The following is a 24,429-nucleotide window of genomic DNA, read 5'->3' as shown; positions in this document are numbered from 1 at the left end:
GGCGGCATCCGTGTTTGGCGACATCGCGGTGAACGCACATTGGAAGCGTGTATTCGTCAGCGCTATACTGGCGTATCACCCGGCGTGATGGCATGGGGTGTCATTGTTTACACGTCTCGGTCACCTCTTGTTCGCATTGATGGCACTTTGAACAGTGGGCGTTACATTTCAGATGTGTTACGACCCGTAGCTCCACCCTTCATTCGATCCCAGAGAAACCCTACATTTCAGCAGGATAATGCACGACTGCATATTGCAGGTCCTGTAGGGACCTTTCTGGATACAGAAAATGTTCGACTGCTGCCCTGGCCAGCACATCCTCCAGATCTCTTACCAATTGAAAACGTCTGGTCAACGGTTGCCATGCAACTGGCTCGTCACAATACGGCAGTCACTACTCTTGATGAACTGTGGTATCGTGTTGAAGCTGCATGGGCAGCTGTACCTGTACACGTCATCCAAGCTCTGTTTGACTCAATGCCCAGGCGTATGAAAGCCGTTATTATCGGTTGTTCTGGGTACTGATTTCTCAGGATCTATGCACCCAAATTGAGTGAAAATGTAATCACACGCAATTTCTAGTATAATATATTTGTCCCATGAATACCCGTTTATCATCTGCATTTATTCTTGTTGTAGCAATTTTAATAGCCAGTAGTGTACATTGAGATGAAAGAAGTCATGGGATACCTCCTAATATCGTGACGAACCTCGTTTTGCCCGGCGTAGTGCAGCAGCTCAACGTTGAATGGACTCAACAAATCGTTGGAAGTCTCCTGCAGAAATAGTGAGCCATACTGCCTCTATAGCTGTCCATAATTGCGAAAACGTTGGCAGGTCAGGATTTTGTGTACGTACTGATCTCTCTATTACGTCCCACAATTGTTCTATGGGATTCATGTTGGGCGATCTGGGTGGCAAAGTATTCGTTCGAATTGCCCAGAATGTTCTTAAAACCAGTCCCGAACAATTGTGGTATGTTAACATGGCGCATTGTCTGTGATAAATCCATCGTTGTTTGAGGACATGACGTCGATAAATGGCTATAAATAGTCTCAAAGTAGAATAACATCAGGAGGAGCCAGTCCATTTCATGTAAACACAGCCCACCCTATTATGGAGCCATCATCAGCCTACGCAATGCCTTGTTCACAACTTGGGTCCATGGGTTCGTAGGGACTGCGCCAGACTCGAACCCTACCATCAGTACTTATCAACTCAAATCGGGACTCGTCTGATCAGGCCACGATTTTCCAGTCGTCTAGGCTCCAACCGATGTGGTCACGGGCCCAGGAGAGGCTCTGCAGGCGATGTTGCGAAGGCAGTCGCTTCGATCGTCTGCTGCCATAGTTCATTAACGCCAGTTTTCGCCACACTGTCCTAACGGATACGTTCATCGTACGTTCCACATTGATTTCTGCGGATGTTTCACGCGGTGTTTCTTGTCTATTAACAGTGACAACTCTACACAAACGCCGCTGCTCTTGGTCGTTAAGTGAAGCCGTCGGTAACTGCGTTGTCCGTGGTGAGAGGCAATGAGTGATTTGTATATTACATTTTCACTATTGGTCACTTGCGCATTTTATGTCACTATTCAACTGGAACTATTATACACACTGCTGGTTATATTGCGTTTTTCAATTTGGGTTTTTCTTCTATTTTAAGTACGCCTGGCTGTATGATGTACGGTGTTTGCCCTTTAATGTTTTGTCTTTTCTATAAGAGTATATGTATGTCACAGTGTTGCTGTACAGTACTTTTCGTAATTCTGCGCCAATGTCATCGTCATCACTGCCGTTGGCTGTTTGGTGTTTGTGTAATTGCGCTTTTATTTTACTTTAAAGGTGTGTTTATATATTAACTTTGTAATTTTTTGCTCTTCTGCTTTTTTGCGATTGTGTTTCTTTAGCACTTTATAACCTTTGTTGGCTGCATGGTCCTTTTACCCAAAGCCAGAATAAAGAAATAAAAAAAGGTAACGAGAATGTGGATTGCGGATTATTGAATTCTCTAATGATTTCCGAATTCCAACTACCATATCGCGTTCTAAGTCTGTTAATTCCCGTCGTGCGGTCATAATCACGTCGGGAAAATTTCCACATCAATCACGTGAATACAAATGACAGCTCCACCAATGCACTGCCCTTTTATACCTTGCATTCGAGATACGAGTCTCATCTGTATACGTGCATATCGCTATCCCATGACTCTTTGTCACCTCAGGGTAGTGTGACCATACTTACACGTGTGTCGTAAACAACCTAATGAACCAAGGTTGTCCGTATAACGCTTCAAATTTTCGTTAATACGGTGTTATGGACTCGGTCCGTGACTGGTTTACTTCATTATTTCGGCAACTACGTTTATTTATGTTTACATTGTGGAGTGTCGATTAATTTATTCCTGTGGTTCTCAGTGTTAAGTACTGGTCTACGGTTCAGCGTGAAATAATTTCTATACGGAGTTTATATGTTTTGTAATAGTTTCAATTGATTTGAGTTATATATAGATCGTAACCGACACAATCGTTAGAGTTTTCTGGTGCACCTTGTGCGATTACAGCAGTCACAATTTAGGACCGTTGCTTGAAGTAAACAATACCTACAGAGCGAACCGGCGCAGTTTTTAACTTCAATTAATCCTGTTATATATATCCTTTCGCAGTCGTTCAGTTCGCTATAGCTGTGTGCTGTTTTTATGACATTAAAGAAATTGTGTTGAAAGGGTTGAGTAACTTATCTATTTGGTGTATGTAAATATGACTACAGTGTTACAGTGACATAAAACATATCTGACATTCTCAAAGCATTTCTCTGCTATGGGCTGGAGTTATAGATCCTGTGGATCAAAAAGCAAAGTCGACATCCCCGAACAACCTCAGTGTGATCAGACTTTATGTTTTTACTTATCATTACGGCGTGGTTTCGGTACAGAATATACAAACCTAAATGACATGTTCTTACTCTGGTTGACATTGTTTATAATATACAAACGACATCTAATTTTTTATTGTTCAGCGTTAAATTAGCGACGATCGCGAACTTGGATGTCGTAAACTGTAGTGTTGTATTATGTGTTTTGTACCCATGTAAGCAGGCTTACAGAAACATTGGCAGTTAAATATTTCTGAATATTTCACTGTCAATAAGCTGAACAGTCGTTTTATTTGATAAGCGAAGAGAAAAATCTCTGAATTATTACAATAACAAAAGCTCTTCTGCAGTCAGTGAATATCTTCTTGTTCTTAGCATCAGCGTATAAGCGCAAAAAAATATCTCATTTTTCGCTTGCGCAAGTCGGAAAGCAATCTGAAAACGGCCGCTTATTACAAATAGCCGCATATGCCTATTATGCTGTGGCATGAGCTACTGTCACATGCAGAACAAATTTAAATATTCGCCATTAGCTTACAAAGCGACGTACACTAGTAATTAACCGAAAGCTGAAGATTTTTTTTTCTTTGCATTTAGCAACCGCTTCGGAGAACTGATTTATTTCGAAAACCTTTGTCAGAGGCTATTACATCGCTCTGCAAGGTAATTAGACGAAAATCCATTTTTACTCAGACCGAAGACAAAACATCTACGAAAGCGGCTCGGACTTAACGGATTATGGAAGGTAGAAATAGGAATCAAAAGTGTTGATTTTTATGTGAGTAACTAATCCGAGCTAATGGAAAGTGTTAACAACTCGTAACTAACATGAGGGGAGAAGTCTCCTCTGAGACGACTTACCATTGTAACGTCATCAATTTTTGAGATACTTCTCACAAATATGTTGACACGTACTGTTGCTGGGCCATCTGAGACGTGGGAAAGAAATCACACGGTTAATACGAATCGCCATGGCCGTCGGACACGGCACAAGTAATGACAACCAGGTGAAGCTACTGAAGGGTGGAGAAGCAGCTGCAGCAGACACATGCTGCGGGGCCCCGGACGACAGACAACAGGGGTGTGGGGTGCGGCACTCCACGTGCAGTGCCGGCCGCACAGGCGCTGCCGCGACGCGCTCCCTCGCCGCGAGGCCTCTAGCTCAGACCACGGCGCAGCGGCTCGTTGCGGGGCTACAGCCTGTACACGTCGCGGGTTGCAAGGATATGGATAACTGCTTTCATTTACAAGTAAAATTCCAGTGAACGGAAAACCTATGTCCTATAAGGCTTGTGTTAGCTGTTATGGTTTATTCCGAGCCGTGTTGGCTAACCGAACGAAAGGAAGTTTATATCTGCAAACAAATCTGTCTCATGAAATTACGTTTCGACGCTTCAGAGAGAAAGAAGAGTAAAAGCTGTGACGTCTTGTGAAAAGCGAGGTCTTTGGTGACGGATCATAGTTCAGGCGGATGACAGTAGGACTGCAACTTCATGTGTGTTGGACGGGACTCGAATCCGGAACTTTTGCCTTTCGCCAGCAAATTACTCTAAACGACTCAATGGAGAGACGTCTACAGACGTTAAGGTAACCTCTGGCGCCCCACAGGGGAGTGTTATGGGACCATTGCTTTTCGCAATATATGTAAATGACCTAGTAGATAGTGTCGGAAGTTCCATGCGGCTTTTCGCGGATGATGCTGTAGTATACAGAGAAGTTGCAGCATTAGAAAACTGTAGCGAAATGCAGGAAGATCTGCAGCGGATAGGCACTTGGTGGAGGGAGTGGCAACTGACCCTTAACGTAGACAAATGTAATGTATTGCGAATACATAGGACGAAGGATCCTTTGTTGTATGATTATATGATAGCGGAACAAACACTGGTACTAGTTACTTCTGAAAATATCTGGGAGTATGCGAACTGAACGATTTGAAGTGGAATGATCATATAAAATTAATTGTTGGTAAGGCGGATGCCAGGTTGAGATTCATTGGGAGAGTCCTTAGAAAATGTAGTTCATCAACAAAGGAGGTGGCTTACAAAACACTCGTTCGACCTATACTTGAATATTGCTCATCGGTGTGGGATCCGTATCACATCGGGTTGACGGAGGTGATAGAGAACATCCAAAGAAGAGCGGCGCGTTTCGTCACAGGGTTATTTGGTAAGCGTGATAGCGTTACGGAGATGTTTAGCAGCCTCAACTGGCAGACTCTGCAAGAGAGGCGCTCTGCATCGCGGTGTAGCTTGCTGTCCAGGTTTCGAGAGGGTGCGTTTCTGGATGATGTATCGAATATATTGCTTCCCCCTACTTATACCTCCCGAGGAGATCACGAATGTAAAATTAGAGAGATTCGAGTTCGCAGGGAGGCTTTCCGGCAATCGTTCTTCCCGCGAACCATACGCGACTGGAACATGAAGGAGAGGTAATAACAGTGGCACGTAAAGTGCCCTCCACCACACACCGTTGGGTGGCTTATGGAGTATAAATGTAGATGTAGATGTAGATCTATCCAGGCACGATTCTCGACCCACTCGCACAGCTTTACTTCCGCCGGTAGCCCCCTGTTTCCCACTTTCCAAATTTCACAGTTCTACGTACCGTGCGGGACTAGCACTCCTGGAAGAACAGGGTAGACACTGACATCTTTTAAAGAAAGCTTAGCGGCATTCGTTTCAACTGACTTACAGAAACCTCAGAAAATCCGTATCAGGATGGCCAGCAGTAATTTGGTCGCCAATTACGATCTTGGTGCGTTAACTTCTGCATCACGACAGATTTGTGGTTATAGAGTACGTATGAACATCACGCAAGAGACATCCTTACTTACTGTTCGTAATAAGGTATCCAGAATCTGGACGTACTCCTGTGTAAGAAGTGCAGAACACGTGTGAATTCAGGTGCTGGAGAACCATAGTAATCGCTAGCGCCACAAAGTGGTCGACACAGGAGAAGTGAGAGATTTGTAGGAGCAAATATGACCAATAGATTCCACCAGCTCCATAGACGACCGGTAAGATTAAATTTGGCGAGATTCCAGTTTGTATGCCCAGTGAATGTATTAAATTCCATAGGCCACATCGGTTCTGTAACTGCAGTATGGTTCTCTGTGGAATAACAACAGATTAACACTATATTTCAGTTACAGTGTTGTGATGTCAGATCCCGATACTAAGTCAAGTAGACTGTTCCACCATTTATAAGAAGGAAGCTGACGATGGCTTAGTGAAAAACTCGGCACTTTATTTTCACGGAGAAGACATGCAGTCTTAAATATACAGGGTGTCCCAGAGGTCTTTCCCTGATTACATTCATAAGGTAGAAAATATGATACACGTCTTTCATATTGAAGTGCAGGTAACATATTCAAGTTTTTGTGTACAAACAATTAATTCCTTTCGATGTCTCCTTCTTTCGTCGCCCGAAGGATTCCTGGCGATATTTGAAGCCCATCCGTGCGATGGTAAACATTTCGTGCGGAACGGATGTCATTACATCAGTAATTCTGCGGCGCAACGTTACGATATCGTTCATTAGTGCTTCCTAAATCTGGTCCTTGACATAACCCCAAACAAAGAAATCATGTGGTATTATGTTCAGTGCCTGCGGCGGCCAATTGACGGAACCACCAAATCCGATCCATCTTCCCAGAAATGTTTGTGGACATAAAGTAACAGTAAATATGCGTGTACACAAAAACTTGAATATGTCACACGCAATTCAAAATAAAAAGTATTTTGTCTATGTGTCATGTTTTACGCTTTATGAATATTTGTAATCAGGGTAAGACTTCTGGGACACCGGTATGTTATGACAACTGTTACTCGCATTCCCGAGGACTTCCCAAGCACAACGATCACAATCTATCAAGCATCGACTGTTCATTATATTAATAAGAATAGTATGGCAGCTGAAAAGCAGTATAAAAAGTCCGCGTTGCTCCAGTTTTCATGTGCAAGGAGCTGAAACAAATTGAAAAGGATTAAGATGCGGATTTCTCTTTGTTTATCATGACCTAAAGGTCTTAAATACAAAATGACTGCCGCGCGGCGTGGCCGCGGGGTTTGAGTCGCCATGTCACGGATTGGGCGGCTACTCCTGCTGGAGGTTCGAGTCCTCCCTCGGGAACGGGTGTGTGTGTTGTTCTTAGCATAAGTTAGTTTAAGTAGTGTGTAAGTCTAGGGACCGATGACCTCAGCAGTTTGGTCCCTTACGAATTCACACAAATCTGAATTTGACTAAATCACTCGTCTTGAACTAACTGAAGTTAAGCATTTTCTTAAACCACAGACTCGTAAACAAATGAAACTTGCACAACATCCCACTGAGGCCATCCTGGTGCAGATGATCGTCAGTCTCCCAAACTGCTGCAGATAAATAGTGCTATTTCTCAGGAAGGTAGTATAAAAGTCCGTGTTCTCTATTAATACGCGAATTGTTTAGTGGGACACTGATAAGTAACGAAACGTCGAGGCAAGGGAAGTTTTCGACTGCGTTGTAAGAAATAGTGTTTCTCCTTTTTGTGTGTGCTACATCGTAAATATTCTCAACAAATCGTATGGGACTGAAAGACGAAAACAGCTTGAAACAACACTTCTTGGACAACAATCCATATAATCCGAATTGGACATGTTGGCCTCTCAAATGCGATAGACGGTATTTCTCCAGTTAAAGAAATTAGTATCATGGTGTCAAAATTGGCAAAGCCATCTTCGAGGAAATAGTACACCAAGTATGAAATTATTCTTTTACTGATATTAGTTGAACCTTGAAGAAACGATAGAAGTAGAAATAAGAGGACAAATATACTGATGAAGGATGAAGATGTAGGCGACCATTACCCACTGGTCGTGGCTTACAGTCAATGTTAACCAGATGATTTGGATTAGTTTGTATACGTATGAGTGTAATAAGAGTACAAGGGATTACTCTATACTGGAAGCATCGGTTCAGTGCGGTCGCTATGGTTGCCAGCTGATGAGATAGGCCATTTTTTCCTCAGTTCAGTAATTTCACGTGTAGTCGGCAAAACCTGGAAGTCGAGAGCAGCTGCACGCGCTGTACGTTTGTGGTTGGTGACGCAAGGCTAGAGGGAGCGGAGCGGGTGCGGCGGCGCCTGTGCGCCTGTATACAGTAAGTAGTAGTAGAAGTAGTACCTGGCGCTATCACACTATCGCTAACGCTAACGCGTGTGGGTGTGGGTGTGGGTGTGGGTGCTACAGCTAGCGCTCTGCCGGCTGCCGGGCTGGGCTGGGCGTGTCATCACATGGCTGCGTGGCTTGGCTTGCATCAAAGAAAACACAAAGTCTGCTCTGCTGCGTCTTACTGCTCGCCACTAAACAAAACCATAAAAAAAACTAAGAGAAATGCAAAGGAAAGAATCCAGTACTAGTTACGCTCGAGCGGTGGCAGACTCTCCAAAGAAACTGGTAGCATACATTACCCACGCTCTCTGAGGCTCCTGTCAGGGGGCTGGGCTGACATCCTTGGCATCAGACTCTCAATCGGGGGGGAATTCGTAATGTGATCTGGTTTTGTGTTCAAAACAAAATGCTGAAGAATGCTAGCCTTGTTTGTTCTTAAAATCTTTTGTATAATCTTTTGGCCACCAGCAAAAACACAATATTATGCCTCTTCTTTCGGCTTCAGCCACACTTACCATCTTGATGTCACTAATTGTTGCAATGCTTCGCACAAAGAGGTTAACTCGTACGATTGCTGGGCCATCTAGAGGTGGTAGACGGTAAAAAACAAAATTGGTAAAACTCATATTTTTCTTATGTTCGTCGAAGGAGTTTTGTTTGTTTAAAGCGTGGCAGGGGAGTGGGCGTGGAGTACTGGGAACTTATGCGAGAGGAAGCAGCGGGGGAGTGTTCACAATAAGTGCTGCATGTCAGCAAATAAACTTAAAAGTCAACGTAAAAAGTACCATTGACAACATACACAAACAGAGCGCTCCAGGCTTCACACCGGCGCTAAATCAAAGGAACGGAAATGTACACAACAAAAACTTCAGCTGTATAAATACATCAGAGGCATGGACAGCGACTGGTTGACAGGAAAGCCACAAGAAACTGAGTGTGTACCGACGTGTAGAAGGCGTCTACTTTGTTCTGAACTGTAAGTACTGAAAGTTGTGTTATGACAAACAAAAGCGATATATATAAGAATTCATATCACATTAGATCTTGCCTTACTTTACATTTCGATTCATCATTAGCCAATACATTCGACTTAGTCAAGAAACTATAAGTGGTAAGTTACGAAAGCATCACTTACATCAATAATCTTTTTTAAATAAATTGTAGTATCTTTATATTGTGCAGTATGCATAAAATAACATTTTTTATAAGTGGATTAACAAAATACAGCAATTGGCTCCGTCTCGATGCCTGAAATTTGAAACAAAGCGACCAAGAATGCCAGCCACTGTGCCTGCTCTCTTCTGTGAAGCCGGCAACCGTTCTAACATGCACAGTGCTCAGTGAGTGTTCAGTCTAAAGGGGAGAGTCAGTCCTTGCAATGTGCCTGTCTCTGTTCCTTCAAACACCTCTCACACATATCGTCACGCATTCATTACCTGATATTACTTGTACCATGTTACTACCGTTTATTGTGCCGAAATGTAGTTCTTTCATCAAGAAAATCTCTGGGAAACATAATACGATTAATAGAATGACATATGAAATGAATAACTCTACGCACAACAACGTTCTTTAAGAAAAGCGATCCTACTAAGTCTTACATCATCTGTGTGGTGTAAGCAGTAAAAATACATAATAAAAAAGTTAAAAAAAAAACATCATAAAATTTCTTGATGTTCACCTTATTAAATTTCGTAGAATATAAAATTATTACTGAATGGCGTAGACTACTGTGACCGATGTAGAATCTTTGAGATAATTCAGTGACACAAATGATCAGTTTCAAGATTCGTAAACTACGTGACTTCTTTGTTTGCAAGAGCCTCGGTTTTGTTAACTACCGTTTAAAATTCATATATATTTTGCTTAGTAGATGATACTTAAGCTCCTCTGCATTGACCTTTGTACGTTACACCACTTTAGTTCCAGGCCAGCCAGTTCATCCTCATTTGATTAATTAACGTCGTGATGAATTTTTCAGACACAACCCAAGGTCCATAGTTTTATTCAAGTACGCCGCCTTGTATAAGCAAACAAGAAATTTCAAATATCCGCGTACTTCTCGTAAGCCTAAGATTTATTACGCAGCATTTCTTGTTAACAAGAGGACCGTACGAACTCCCCCTCGCCGATTTGATCCATATTGACAGGATGTGTAGGGCACGGCTGGAACTTCAACATACGTGACTCTCAATACTTTTTGAGAAAATCGAATTTGAACGTTTTACAGGTAGTTATATATTTTATATAGTACTTAAGAAGTCCGCAGCTGAGCGTGTTAAGCGGTTAGCTCCAGGAGCGTGTGATCCCTGGTCGCACTTATTTCTTTTTTTTTTGCGCGTAATTACTATGAGTATACAAGCTGTTTAGCAGTGAATGTTTCATTATTATTTCCGCAATCTTTAGCCTGAAAAAAGGAAAACAAATTTCGTAATGAGACTGGGAAAAAATGTTGTGTGTTGTTGTTGTGGTCTTCAGTCCTGAGACTGGTTTGATGCAGCTCTCCATGCTATTCTATCCTGTGAAAGCTTCTTCATCTCCCAGTACCTACTGCAGCCTACATCCTTCTGAATCTGCTTAGTGTATTCATCTCTTGGTCTCCCTCTACGATTTTTACCCTCCACCCTGCCCTCCAGTACTAAATTGGTGATCCCTTGATGCCTCAGAACATGTCCTACCAACCGATCCCTTCTTCTAGTCAAGTTGTGCCACAAACTCCTCTTCTCCCCAATTCCATTCAATACCTCCTCATTAGTTATGTGATCTACCCATATAATCTTCAGCATTTTCTGTAGCACCACATTTCGATAGCTTCTATTCTCTTCTTGTCCGAACTAGTTATCGTCCATGTTTTTCACTTCCATACATGGCTAAACTCCAAACAAATATTTCAGAAACGACATCCTGATACATAAATCTACATTCGATGTTAACAAATTTCTCTTTTTCAGAAACGCTTTCCTTGCCATTGCCAGTCTACATTTTATATCCTCTCTACTTCGACCATCATCAGTTATTTTACTTCCTAAATAGCAAAACTCCTTTACCACTTTAAGTATCTCATTTCCTAATCTAATTCCCTCAGCATCACCTGATTTAATTAGACTACATTCCATTATCCTCGTTTTGCTTTTGTTGATGTTCATCTTATATCCTCCTTTCAAGACACTGCCCATTCCGTTCAACTGCTCTTCCAAGTCCTTTGCCGTCTCTGACAGAATTACAATGTCATCGGTGAACCTCAAAGTTTTTATTTCTTCTCCATGAATTTTAATACCTATTCCGAATTTTTCTTTTGTTTCCTTTACTGCTTGCTCAATATACTGATTGAATAACATCGGGGAGAGGCTACAACCCTGTCTCACTCCTTTCCCAACCACTGCTTCCCTTTCATGCCCCTCGACTCTTATGAGTGCCATCTGGTTTCTGTACAAATTGTAAATAGCCTTTCGCTCCCTGTATTTTACCCCTGCCACCTTCAGAATTTGAAAGAGAGTATTCCAGTCAACATTGTCAAAGGCTTTCTCTAAGTCTACAAATACTAGAAACGTAGGTTTGCCTTTTCTTAATATTTCTTCTAAAATAAGTCGTAAGGTCAGTATTGCCTCACGTGTTCCAACATTTCTACGGAATCCAAACTGATCCTCCCCGAGGTCCGCATCTACCAGTTTTTCCATTCGTCTGTAAAGAATTCGCGTTAATATTTTGCAGCTGTGACTTATTAAGCTGATAGTTCGGTAATTTTCACATCTGTCAGCACCTGCTTTCTTTGGGATTGGAATTATTATTTACACAAAAAATTTCAATCAAATCAGTACAGTCATTCAAATATATTTTATTTTATCTACATTTGTAGGAAGTATAATGTGTAACCTTTGGAGCACTTTACGAATCATAGGAACATGATACTGATCATAGGAACATGAGAAACAGTGATTATTGCAACATATTGCATGTGTAATGAATCATAGGATCAGCTCACAAGCACAAACACAGTACAGTACGCACATGTAATGAATACTGAATCTTTGCATGTGCATGATTTTTTTCAATGTGCCTACGGCAAAACAAATTTGGATTAGGTTCGTAAGCTATGCTGTTTCATCATACAATTTCGAGGTGTTCCACGCATATTTGTTATTAGAATTACGTGTGAATGAAATAATAAAAGAGTACCGGAAGCGAGATTCGACCCACAGACATCGAGAGCATGGTAATAAGCTCTCACTCGCTTGGCTGCGGAATGCTTGAATAATGGCGACCATACGAAGCTTGTAAGCACGCATAAAATGATCAAAGCCGATTTTCTGGAAAAAGATTGAGAGTTCCATCGTGATATTTACGTATGGTGCCGTTCTAGACGTACCCTACACTGCCTGTCAATATGAATCAGATGGGCGAGGGGAAACTCGTACGTTATCCTTGTAAGTTTATATGGCTGCTGATCAGTAAACTAGAATAATCACTCACAACCATTCTGTAATCACACTGCCTACTATAACACCTGTTCTCAGTGCATCGAAGCGTGAGTTTCATTATCCTAACTATATGTAAACTTACTGTAAATGAGGAATACTTAACCGAATTCCTCGTAAGTTTTTGCTTTACTCTGTCCCAACAGGAAACACAGTGAAATAGTTTAAAAGGCGGTGAAGTAACGTGTGACTGAATTAACAGTACCATAGGCTACTGAAGACACAGTTATCACGCAAGGACTGGCAAAACAATTTGCGTTTTGAGAAGGAGCTGGTGTGCTTGACTCCACAGTGTCAACTACGCCGTTAATTGTTGGGAGGATGACGACGGCTGAGAGCTGCAGGCGTGTGCTGACGACATGCAGTCTTGTCCCGTAAAGCTTTGCCTCTTCCCGTCGTGACTTGAGACGAGGTGGCGCCTCCTCTACGCTGGCACACGCACGAACACACTCCCAGACGCGCTCACAAGCACAAACACAGTACAGTACGCACATACGCACGGCGCTTCAGAACGCTGCAGGACAACAACCGCTCTTCGGTTGCAGCTCTGCCACACGAAACGTCTGCATATCTTTTAATACGCAGAGCAGTCACAGCCATCGACATTGATTTGAACACTATAGTGGGCCTCACAACTAATTCAATCAGCCAGTTTAGAAGGGCCTAGAGGTACAGGTAGAATCAAAACCATGACACGAACCGTGAATATTTTAGAGGTGTGTGATCCTCCTGAGCGTGAAAGCACTCAATGCCATAGGATCTTTGGTGGAAAACACAAGGCTGTATATTCCATTGTACGCTCTATTTCATCCCATTTACCATTTTAAATGTGCCTAAAAATGTAACAAACGGTACGAGGACAGTTTGGTAAGTCACGTTAATTTCTATGAAAGAGTGGCAAATTTTCTAAAGTGGTATGAGTCTGATGCTTCAAAATCTTATACTGAAGATCGAAATAACTATCCTTTGTTTTCTCCCACCTGATAAACGTGTGGTGTACAAGGCGGAAAAGCCGCGCGTGATTAGCCGAGCGGTCTCAGGCGCTGCAGTCATGGACTGTGCGGCTGGTCCCGGTGGAGGTTCGAGTCCTCCCTCGAGAATGGGTGTGTGTGTTTGTCCTTAAGATAATTTAGGTTAAGTGGTGTGTCAGCTTAGGGACTGATGACCTTAGCAGTTAAGTCCCATAAGATTTCACACACATTTGAACATTTTGAACAGGGTGGAAAAACGGATTTCATGCTGTCTGAGAATTTTAATTTAAACAATTTAAGTGCAACACACATGAAACCAGTTTATATCAGTATCAAATGAACTGCAAAGGACATTAAAAGTGTATATTTATGTTCAATCAAAAAATGGTTCAAATGGCTCTGAGCACTATCGGACTTAACATCTGAGGTCGTCAGTCCCCTACAACTTAGAACTACTTAAACCTAACTAACCTAAGGACATCACACACATCCATGCCCGAGGCAGGATTCGAAACTGCGACCGTAGCGGTCGCGCGGTTCCAGACTGAAGCGCCTAGAACCGCTCGGCCTATGTTCAATCAAATTGTGCATGCTCGTACAGAATGTAGAAGGGAGTGTGTGTTTCGGATAGACAGTTGAGAAACCTCTTTAAAATTTCATGGTATGCCGATACAAAATCGCGTAGGTGTGCTATATACGTAATGATTCAGGTATTTTAACTGATGGATTACTGTACACGCTGTAGGAGAAACTGGGTAATGGTAGGTACCAAGAATAAAAACCACGAACATTTCAGTGAAGCACTTGAAAATTGTTTAGCATATTCTCCAGCACTTTTGCGAATACTCGTGATTGTGAAAGAATCTTCAACATATCGCAATGTTTAATCTGCTATCAAAATTACAGATGAAGGCTGGTGAGATCAGATCGAAAATTGCGAACACGATCCTTCGACAGAAATTTTGTGGCTGTAGTTTGTTTTGGATTTTATGTGTATAGTCTTAAAGCATATCCTCGACAAAGGCAAAAAGCCATAAAACACAACTCATTATAGTGAAAGTACAGCCTCTCAGCTTCGAAACGTCTCCCTGCTAACACTATCCATTTCCATTAACCCCAAAAATATTTTTTCCTTTACAAAATTAGAAAACATTCCTTAATGAGAACCTATTTTTATCTGACGGTGTATTGACCGCTTCCAGTAACGGAGTACCTTACTGAACGACCAAACCTAGTTTTCTGGTAGAATAAAACATTGAAAACTAGGCCTGCTGAGTGTATAGCTATCGATGGACACTATTATTAGACAAAATTGTCTTTTAACTGATTCATTAATTTCAAGAACAAGTACCAAGCTTATCAAACTACTCTCGTACATTTTAAAACAAAAACAGTCTTTTGTTGCGAAATTAGTTAGTGTTAGTTAATGACATTAAATAATTTCGGAACCAATACTGTTTTCGTTATGATACAATTCGAAACTGGTTGCTGTAGCACTCTGCCACAATGGAATGGAATAATGTTTACTCTCATACAATTACGCAGCAATAAAATTCAGCATTCCCCACATTTATCTGTTCCAGGGAGCTCACTGCGATCGATAGTCTTTTATTTACCTTTTTGCGATCGCCAATTAAGCTATAAAAATCAACTGCGAGTCTGTCTGAAGGTTTGTGTGACCACAAGCGTTCCACAGTGGGTAGTAAATGTATCCTGCCATGCAGATGTCTGGTCTGTGACTCTTTGATGTGGTCTGTTTCCATATGATCACAAGACTGTACCAGAAACGGTAACAAGGTTTCCTGGAAGGTGAAGCGAGCTGATGAATTTCACAGTGAACTGTCTTCATGGTTATGTTTTCCCTAGTCACTAGCGCGCCATCCGTCAGTTCCTGTCTGCAAAATGCGTCGACAAAAGAGATTAAGTTCTACATACAAATAGGTATGTATTGGTAATGTACCTGCAACGACTAACTGCAGTGTAATTACCTTTACATCAGTTTTGTTTGCCCTAAACGAAATTACCAGAGCTTCACCGATAAATTACAAATTATAAGCGAATAATGATTTACTAATTTGGAGAATGAAAATTTTCAGATTTTTTTGCATAACCTTGTGATAAGTTTCCGGAATGGTACTTTATGTTAAATGTTAAAATATTTTCTCAGTCAGTATCTGCCATGAAATAATCAGTTTATAAGTGCGACCAAATACTACAATGGTCATTCTGAGAAAAAAATTAAGATTCGTCAATCATAAAAAAGTTTCTTTATACCGAACACTGAAAGAAGAAAAATAAGCAGTCGAGGATCCCATTCAGTGTATGGGAGCTCTTTACCGGTGGGACTGTAACACAGCTGGGACGTCATTTCCATTCCATTTCAACGGCAGTTAGTCAGTAATACGCTATTTCCAGTCTGCCTCTTTTAGATGTATTGATATCCGCTCCATTTCCTTCATTTATCATCGCATCGGTGTAATTCGTCTATTCCGCTCCCCCGCTAACGTGGAAGTTGTTTTGCTCAAGCGAATCGATAAACAGCCTGCTCCAGGAACGCATTCTTCGCTTACGAATAGCGCCCCAGTTATTTCCTTCTTTGTCTTAAGTCTCGGCGCTTATTGAGCAGCGACGGAAAGGAACAGGTCGCTCGAAGAGAGGTGGTTGTCCTGCAACGCATTGCTTAGAACTAATTACTGTATCAGCTAAGGTGTCGGTGACTGCTTCATCATGCCAGTGCTGCGGAAAACGATCCCCGTTTCCTACAAAAGACAACTAAGTTATCACACACAATTAGTGCACAGGAAAGAAATATATACTAATCGTTACAGTTATGCAACACACGACAGTTCCAATCTACTACAGTCAGCTGCACACTTTATGAGCGATTGAAAAATAATGATTGACACGATTAACTAACATTATGTAAACTAGTTTATACCAGAATGCTCTTTAGGAAAGAAAGTTAGCTGGTGAGGAACGTCCCCAATAAAGTGAACAGGGAACAGTAAAAAACTAAATCACTTTTCATTCTCTGTGCTTTTATGATTAATGGACATGTAACTCATACTTTATCTGTTACTCCAAGAATTATAGGTAGGTGTTCATAGCTAGAAACATGTTGCCTTCGGTGTGCAACACATTTCAGTAAAAATTACCTTACAAATAAGAATAACAAGTGGAAAGTGAACAAGTGTAAATCGTTCTAGACTTCTCTGTTAATCATTTTCGAACTGAAGAGGTTGTAGATAATGAAGTGTGCTACAGCTGTTCTGGTGGCTTTTTAATTATGTTTTGTCAGATAACAGAGCATTTTAGGAGCACATAATTAAAAGCTGGTGGCTACGACGTAAGCATTTTTGAATCATCTATGAAAAGGTTAAAGTTGTGACTAATGGAAGCACTTTGTAGTGTCAGTCATTAAATTATGTCTTCGATGACATCATTACTGATAAGGGAAATAACTGACGCAAAAACTGCCGCCTGGCGAACAGATAAAATATCGTCATTGCAATACAGTATGCGTTCCCGTTTAGAAAATGTCTGCAGAAGACAAAGTATTTGAACAGGACATAATAAACCTAGGTATTCATTTAATATGTGTCAAATACTCAGCTCATAAAACTAAAAGCATGCTTAACTATACTCTCTTAACGTGCAGAAGTAGCCAAGAAAGATCGCTATATTAGTACGCTTATGTTGAGGTTTATGGCTAAATGTATTATGGTTAACACAAAGACCGACTTTCCTGCCATTTGACAAGAGTGACTACAGACACTCATTGCTGACGATTGGTCAGGAGATTCGGAAGCATTCTGAACGAGGCTGAGCCTATTAAGAGGACACCTCTGCCGAGGTTCAGCACTTTTTACGTGTCTGCAGTCCGTGGAAGGCTGGCGTACCACGTGTAGTTTTGCCAGGGGCCTTACTGTCACGTATTTCAGCCTAATTGACATAATACTTGGAGTAGTGGAGTCAGAAAATTCATTAATTTGAGACGGAGGAGCACGTCCAAGTATTTAGAAGTATTTAGTCGCAGCACCTTGTATACTCGACGTTTGACTAAAACTCATTTAGGGAGAAAGATCAAGAAAGGTTACTAGAGTTGGAAGAGGAGTTAAATAAGATTACATGGGATCAATTCGGTGTATCAACTGTGCGGCGTAGAAAGAAAGTCTGAATAGCAAGAAATCGGAGCATAGCTTTAACTACAGAGGATCGGAATAGGAAGGGAATTCACACGTTTGGTTTATTATAAGCGCTAAAATTGAAAGTAATATTTCAGATAGTGAAGGAAGTTCAGAATCCTGTTCTGAAACTGCAAAGATTCTACATTGAAATCATTTTTAGGTCTACGCAACAGCGTAAGGTATTCCGATGAGTAAGACGACTTTCCTGTGAGTAATTGATAAAATATTGTAAATGACACTAAAAGATGATAATGGGAGATTTAAATTCGAAAGTAAGACAAATACTCAGGAACTATTTTTCAATGGAGGCATGTGATACCAGGAATGATAGTGGCCATACGTTAGTACAGTTAAGAAGAAGAACGATATATTATTATTCAGCATCACGAGAAATGAAATAGACATGACATAAAGAAGCAGCTAACGTACAGATACTCTCCGTAACGGACAAGATATTCGTTTAACTTTTCATCAACTTCGTGGAAAAACACTACTGGATTTTAATAAGGCAGAGGAAGTCACTACCGCATAATGAACCACTTGCAAGTGGTCAACGAAAAACAGAAAGAACCAATGAATGTGAATCACTGTTTTGTTTGGGATCCGTACACTTCAAAATATTTTTGACTCCATTTTAATGAAATCTGTGCTAACAACCCTTAAGAGACAAAGTATTACTTCGACCTATGACAATATACTGAGCGGAACAGAATAATTTTTCTTATCCTTAAACCAGATGGCAGTTATAAGAGTCGAGAGACATGAAAGGGAAGCAGTGGTTGGGAAGTGAGTGAGACAGGGTTGTAGTCTATCCCCGATGTTATTCAATCTGTACATTGAGCTAGCAGTGAAGGAAACAAAAGAAAAATTCGGAGCAGGTATTAAAGTCCATGGTGAAGAAATAAAAACTTTGAGGTTCGCCGATGACATCGTAATTCTGTCAGAGACAGCAAAGGACTTGGAAGAGCAGTTGAACGGAATGGACAGTGTCTTGAAAGGAGAATATAAGATGACCATCAACAAAAGCAAAACGAGGATAATGGAATGTAGTCGAATTAAGTCGGATGATGCTGAGGGAATTAGATTAGGAAGTGAGACACTTAAAGTAGTAAAGGAGTTTTGCTATTTGGGGAGCAAAATAACTGATGATGGTCGAAGTAGAGAGGATATAAAATGTAGACTGGCAATGGCAAGGAAAGCGTTTCTGAAGAAGAGAAATTTGTTAACATCGAGTATAGATTTAAGTGTCAGGAAGTCTTTTCTGAAAGTATTTGTATGGAGTGTAGCCATGTATGGAAGTGAAACATGGACGATAAATAGTTCGGACAAGAAGAGAATAGAAGCTTTCGAAATGTGGTGCTATAGAAAAATACTGAAGATTAGATGGGCAGATCACATAACTAATGAGGAAGTATTGAATCGGATTGGAGAGAAGAGAAGTTTGTGGCACAACTTGACCAGAAGAAGGGATCGGTTGGTAGGACATGTTCTGAGGCATCAAGGTATCACCAATTTAGTATTGGAGGGCAGCGTGGAGGGTAAAAATCGTAGAGGGAGACCAAGAGATGACTACACTAAGAAGATTCCGAAGGATGTAGGTTGCAGTAGGTACTGGGAGATGAAGAAGCTTGCACAGGATAGAGTTGCATGGAGAGCTGCATCAAACCAGTCTCAGGACTGAAGACCACAACAACATCCTTAAACTGGAAGAAGTCCACCTCCGTAGCTGAGTGGTCAGTGCGTCTGATTTCTATGCCGAGGATCCGGGTCCGATTCCTGGTCTCTTGATGCCAACTGAGAAGTTACTTGAGTGAAAAGTAACGGCTTTGTAACCAAGAAAGCCGTCAACGGCTGCGAGAGTTGTGTGCTGGCTCCATGCCCCTCCGTACGGCACCCGAAAAGACGGCAGTTGGCGTGAAGCTCAAGGGAATAGAACGGGCGCAGGAATCTTACTTCCATTTTCAATCCTTAATTCATGACTCAAAGGATGTTCAGAGAATTTTACCATATTCTCAGCAATAACGTAAAGTTGATGTCTCCAGAGTGGTGAGCATATAAGAAAGAAGGAAGTAAGATTATACTTTAACATCCCGTCGACGACGAGAACATAAAAGACTCAACTCAGATTGAGGAACGGTGAGGAAAGAAATCGGCCATGTCCTTTGCAAAGGAACGTTTTCTGTATTTATACTGAATGATTTGTGCAAACCACAAACAACCTGAATCCGGATGGTGGATAGGGAACTATGCAACAGATAAGCCGAAAGCGAATTCAATGACGTGTAACATGTTTACAGAAGAAATAAACATTATCGTTATAGGACAGAAAATGTGTGAAACAATAGTATTTGAAAAAGAAGTAAGAGTTTACAGCAGATGCAAGATGTAACTTCCTAGGCCAAAAATGATCTTATTCGAAGTATCGCTGGCAGTCAAGTTATTTCACACAACAGCTTCAGTCAAGGAAAAATTCCGCATGGAATTAGGTCGGTTGACAGAATTCAGAGGATCCGTGCTGGAAGTATTACGTGGAAGTATTACTCGCAATTATTCCGTAATCACAATTTAAGATACTGCAGGGAAGGAAATGAAGAGGAGTGTTACAAATAAATGGTGGCACGTTAATTAGTAGAAGGGGTGGCCTTCAAAACAGAAATGTAAAACAAATGACGATTTTAACAGATTCTATATATTCACGGAAAATAATGGCTGTTCGTTACATCGAAAGCATAGTAATTTTTCATTTAAGGTACTAATACTCTCACGCATTTGTTTCAGCCGTCAACTCATGCGACCAATTTGAATTCAGGTTTTTGAGACACAATGTAAATGTGCGCGTCCCCGTTGTCATTACATGCATACCAATTTAGGTATCTCTCGCCTTCATTACTTTGCATTAGGGAAGTCAATTTTGTCTTGATGTTAACGGCTTGTTCTACCCCTGACTTCTGATTGCAAGGATAGCTGCTGTCTACCGCTACCCCCACAGAAATGGAAGAGCGTGAGCATAGTGAAGCATGCTTACTGACGTGTTGAGCCTCAGTATGCAGTATGAACGTTAATTTCATATTTGTGTGTGCTTTTAGTTATGTGTTATGTCTTTGCGCCTGCGGCTAGGCCGGCTGCTCTGCAAGCACACCCACCTGTGCCGTTGATCCCCGACGGCCGGATGCGCGCGTCGTAGCGTCCTGGCCCCAGGATCTGGTCCAGCACCTGTTTCTCCTTCTCGCGGAAGTTCATCTTCTGCTGCGTGCACCTGACACACAAACGCGCCCTGCCTCCCATCACGATACCAACCATGCTCGGCTGTCTCTCTCACACACTCACTCATTCATTCTCGCTCGCAACTGCAGACACACACACACACACACACACACACACACACACACACACACACACACTGTCTTTTCCAACACTAATACTGAATTAAGCGTCTATGCTTATACTCGGTATAACAGACCATAGTAGTCCAAAAAATAAGTTATTTCGTTCAACAGGAAAGAACTCAGCTGGCCTAAGAATGATGTTTCAAGGATCTCAGTAGAAAAGAGTTCAGTAAATTCTTCATACGACGGCTGTTCGAAAAGTAAAGGTTCGATAGATCGCGAAATGGAAACAACAGTGAAAATTCGATGAGGTTTTACACAGTTGTGTTGGGCAGTGGGTCTACTAAAGCTGTCGATCACGTTACGTCGCTCTTTTGAGGCCTGAGTACACAGTGAGACGCGTAAAACAATATTTCTCCCACCAAGTATAGGTGCCCGATGAGTGGTTTCGCCTGATTTAATGCAACCCTACATAACGTACTTGTCATGCGTTTCCTTCTTTATGATAAGTCTCGACCGCACACTGCAGGGCAACGACCATGGCCCTGCAGAGTTTTCCATGAGAAGTGTTTGATCATCAACTTTTCCGTAAATGTCTTGACAGAATTTTCATCACCGAATGTGCAGGTTGCACGCCTTAAGTTTGGTGTACCCGCAGCGTTGATGACGAGGTCGTTATCGCTGTCAACAAGAGGATGATCGCAGGAGTCTGCTGAAGAATTGGATCGTTTCGTGGGTCGAATTTTCTTTTTCTGAAGGTATGTCGTATTTCCGCCAGGCCTGCCCACTAGGCAGTTTCCAGCCTCAGAAAAACTCATCGTCGTCTTCTTGACAGCGCTTTTCTCAAGCGTTTTGGTTAACTGATCTTTGTATGGTGTTGACTGATGAGGCTTCCAAAGTTTACAGCTCGATGGTCCTGAGAAGAAACGCTTGAGTCCGTATCTTGTGACAAACTCATTTTAGCCAGCATATATTTGAGATTATCTTGCTGCCTCTGCTTCTTGGCTTTAGATATTTGCCTTGAAGATTTGTGGAGAGCCGTGCTAAAATGTTGACATGTAGTAGTTTTGTAATCTTTGTATATGTATTGCCACACGGTAAATAAATAAATAAATAGTGATGAGACTAGTGATTGCTGCTTTGCGTCCCATTTGGTGGGTCTCTTCTCAATGTTGGGGACAGGCGACATGTCGAACAGAGAACCCGCATTTGATATCCCCATGGAATTCTGCCGTGTTTTAAGAGGGCCTATATTTATACTAACCACACCTAAGCGAGATGGCCCCTGTCACATGTAAGCTAAAGCCACCTGTCCGATGGGGTATAAAATGTGATTCATCTGAATGGGCCACCTGTCGCCACTCAGTGCACGTCCAGTTGCGGCACTGGCGTGTAAATTCCAGCCTTTATCTCCAATGAACAGGAGACAACACAGGTGTATGAAGCAGGTGCGTCCTGCGGAGGCCCATACACAGCAACGTTCGCTGAACGGCCGTTGAGGAGACACTGCTGATATCCCCTTGGTTCATCTGGGCGGTCAGTTGCTCAATAGTTGCACATCTCCGCAGCCTTCGTTAACCCCTCTCATCTATGACCTATGATGCACAACAGTTGCCTCGACGCTGATTTTGGATAGCTCCATTTTATCCTTTCACGGTGTACCTTAACCACGGAGGCACGCGAACACTCCTCAAACTTAGCCGTTTCAAAAATGCTTTCACCCTTTCCCCGAAAGCCAATGATTATGTGCTTCAGGACCTCAGATAAATCGCTCGGTTTCCCCTTTACGACAACGACTGCACTTTTGCGTCCCCCGACACGCTTTACACAGGCTGTCAGTTTTAAGTTGACGAACCAGAATAACTCGAAAAATAAGCTTCACACGAAAAAATGTGTAGAACCCAAAGTTGGTTGTTTTCGAGGGGGACCTCTGCTGGTGCTAAAATTAGTCCGCCACCCCATCCCTTGGGGGTGGGGCGGGAGACAACTTTAAAATTTCAAATGGGAATCCCCTTTTTTTATTGCAGAATCAGATTCTACATTAAAAGAACTACGTACATTTTGTCTTAAACATTTGTTTTGATTCTTGGTAGTTGGCGCTGTAATTCAAGAAAATCCATGTTCTCATTTTTGCGGGGAAAATGGTTACGGATAAATAAAAAATACTTATTTACTTCGTAAATTTTGATTCATTAAAACTCTACCTCTCTCTTACTAGGGTGGGGTCTGAGAGAAAGAGGAATTAGAGCTGTACAAATGTTGGCCCAAATATTTGGGTCAACATTTGTAAAATTCTATTTCCTCTCCCTCAGGTCAACATTTGTAAAACTCTAATTCCTCTCCCTCAGACCCCACCCTATGGGGAGAGAGGGAGAGTCTTAGCTTTAGCGAATCAGAATTTACGACGTAAATAAGTATTTTTTATTTATCCGTAACCAATTTCCACGCAAAAATGAGAACATGGATTTTCTTGAATTACAGCGCCAGCTACCAAGAATCGAAACAAATGTTGAAGAGAAAATGTACGTAGTTTTTTTTTTAATGTAGAATCTGATTCTGCAACAAAAATTAGGGTTCCCATTTGAAATTTTAAAGTTTCCTCCCGCCCCACTCCCGGAGGGCTGGGGTGGCGGGCTAATTTTAGCACCAGCAGATGTCCCTCTCGAAAACAACTAACTTTGGGTTCTACACATTTTTTCGTGTGAAGCTTATTTTTCGAGTTATTCTGGTTTGTCAACTTAAAATTTACGCCCTGTATACCCTCCGCTGCTAGTATTGCCACTTGCCGTCTGTGAGTGGTTAACGGACATTGACGTCAAACGTAGGCGGTGTTCATCTTAATTTGACTAGGCAGTGCACGAACATTGAGAGAAGGAAGCTAGCTGCAGAGCTGAGCGTGTACTCATCAACTGAGTCCCCTAACAAATCGCATCATGCAGAAACCATGTCCCGAAGAATCTGAACTTGCAGTCTTTAAGAACAGTGTGCCAGCGACAAGCGATAAGTGGCAGAGACGTGGCGTACATGCATGCTGAGAGACGCTCTCGTGCAATCGCAAGTCAGGCTAAGGAGCGGCCGAACGAAGTAGACACGTGCAACCATCCTGCAGTAGGGTTCGCCGACGTCATAGGCTAAAATATTAGCACGTGTCTAAGGGGAGGTCACGATGTTGGGATCACAGAAGTACTTCAAACTTTGTAAACCTTTTTTAGGACATTAAAACAACATAATGTACAAGTAGTAAGTTAGTCTACCCTGGAAATTCTGAGAAAACCGCAAGAGAAGTTTTACGAGTCAATTATGGACCTGATGTTTCTGTTCGTAGGTGCCCGACATTAGCGTTCATGGTGGTCAACTGGTTAGCGTTCGAGCTACCTAAGATGAGCTTGTAACAGGCGGCGGTTCGACTCCAGCTCAAACTTAATTTCTAATCTAATATTTTTCATAACT

General features: G+C 41.8%; 1 protein-coding gene across 8 annotated transcripts in view; it reads right to left on the bottom strand.

The window, feature by feature from the left end:
* LOC126269255 (glutamate-gated chloride channel) overlaps positions 1–24,429 on the bottom strand; it is a 659,915-nt gene that overhangs the window by 120,376 nt on the left and 515,110 nt on the right. For 3 of the 8 annotated variants that reach the window (XM_049973980.1, XM_049973984.1, XM_049973983.1), the window contains exons 6-7: positions 20,797–20,909; positions 8,536–8,603 (exon numbers count right to left, since the gene is read on the bottom strand). In XM_049973980.1, the coding sequence (XP_049829937.1) occupies positions 8,536–8,603; positions 20,797–20,909 (181 nt within the window). Of the gene's footprint in view, positions 1–3,734; positions 3,803–8,535; positions 8,604–20,796; positions 20,910–24,429 lie in introns of all 8 variants that reach the window. The other 5 variants (XM_049973978.1, XM_049973981.1, XM_049973979.1 and 2 more) reach the window with 2 other exon arrangements.

The sequence above is a fragment of the Schistocerca gregaria genome, chromosome 1, assembly GCF_023897955.1.
Source record: "Schistocerca gregaria isolate iqSchGreg1 chromosome 1, iqSchGreg1.2, whole genome shotgun sequence".
Lineage (NCBI taxonomy): Eukaryota > Metazoa > Arthropoda > Insecta > Orthoptera > Acrididae > Schistocerca > Schistocerca gregaria.
This window is presented reverse-complemented; position numbering and strand designations above follow the sequence as displayed.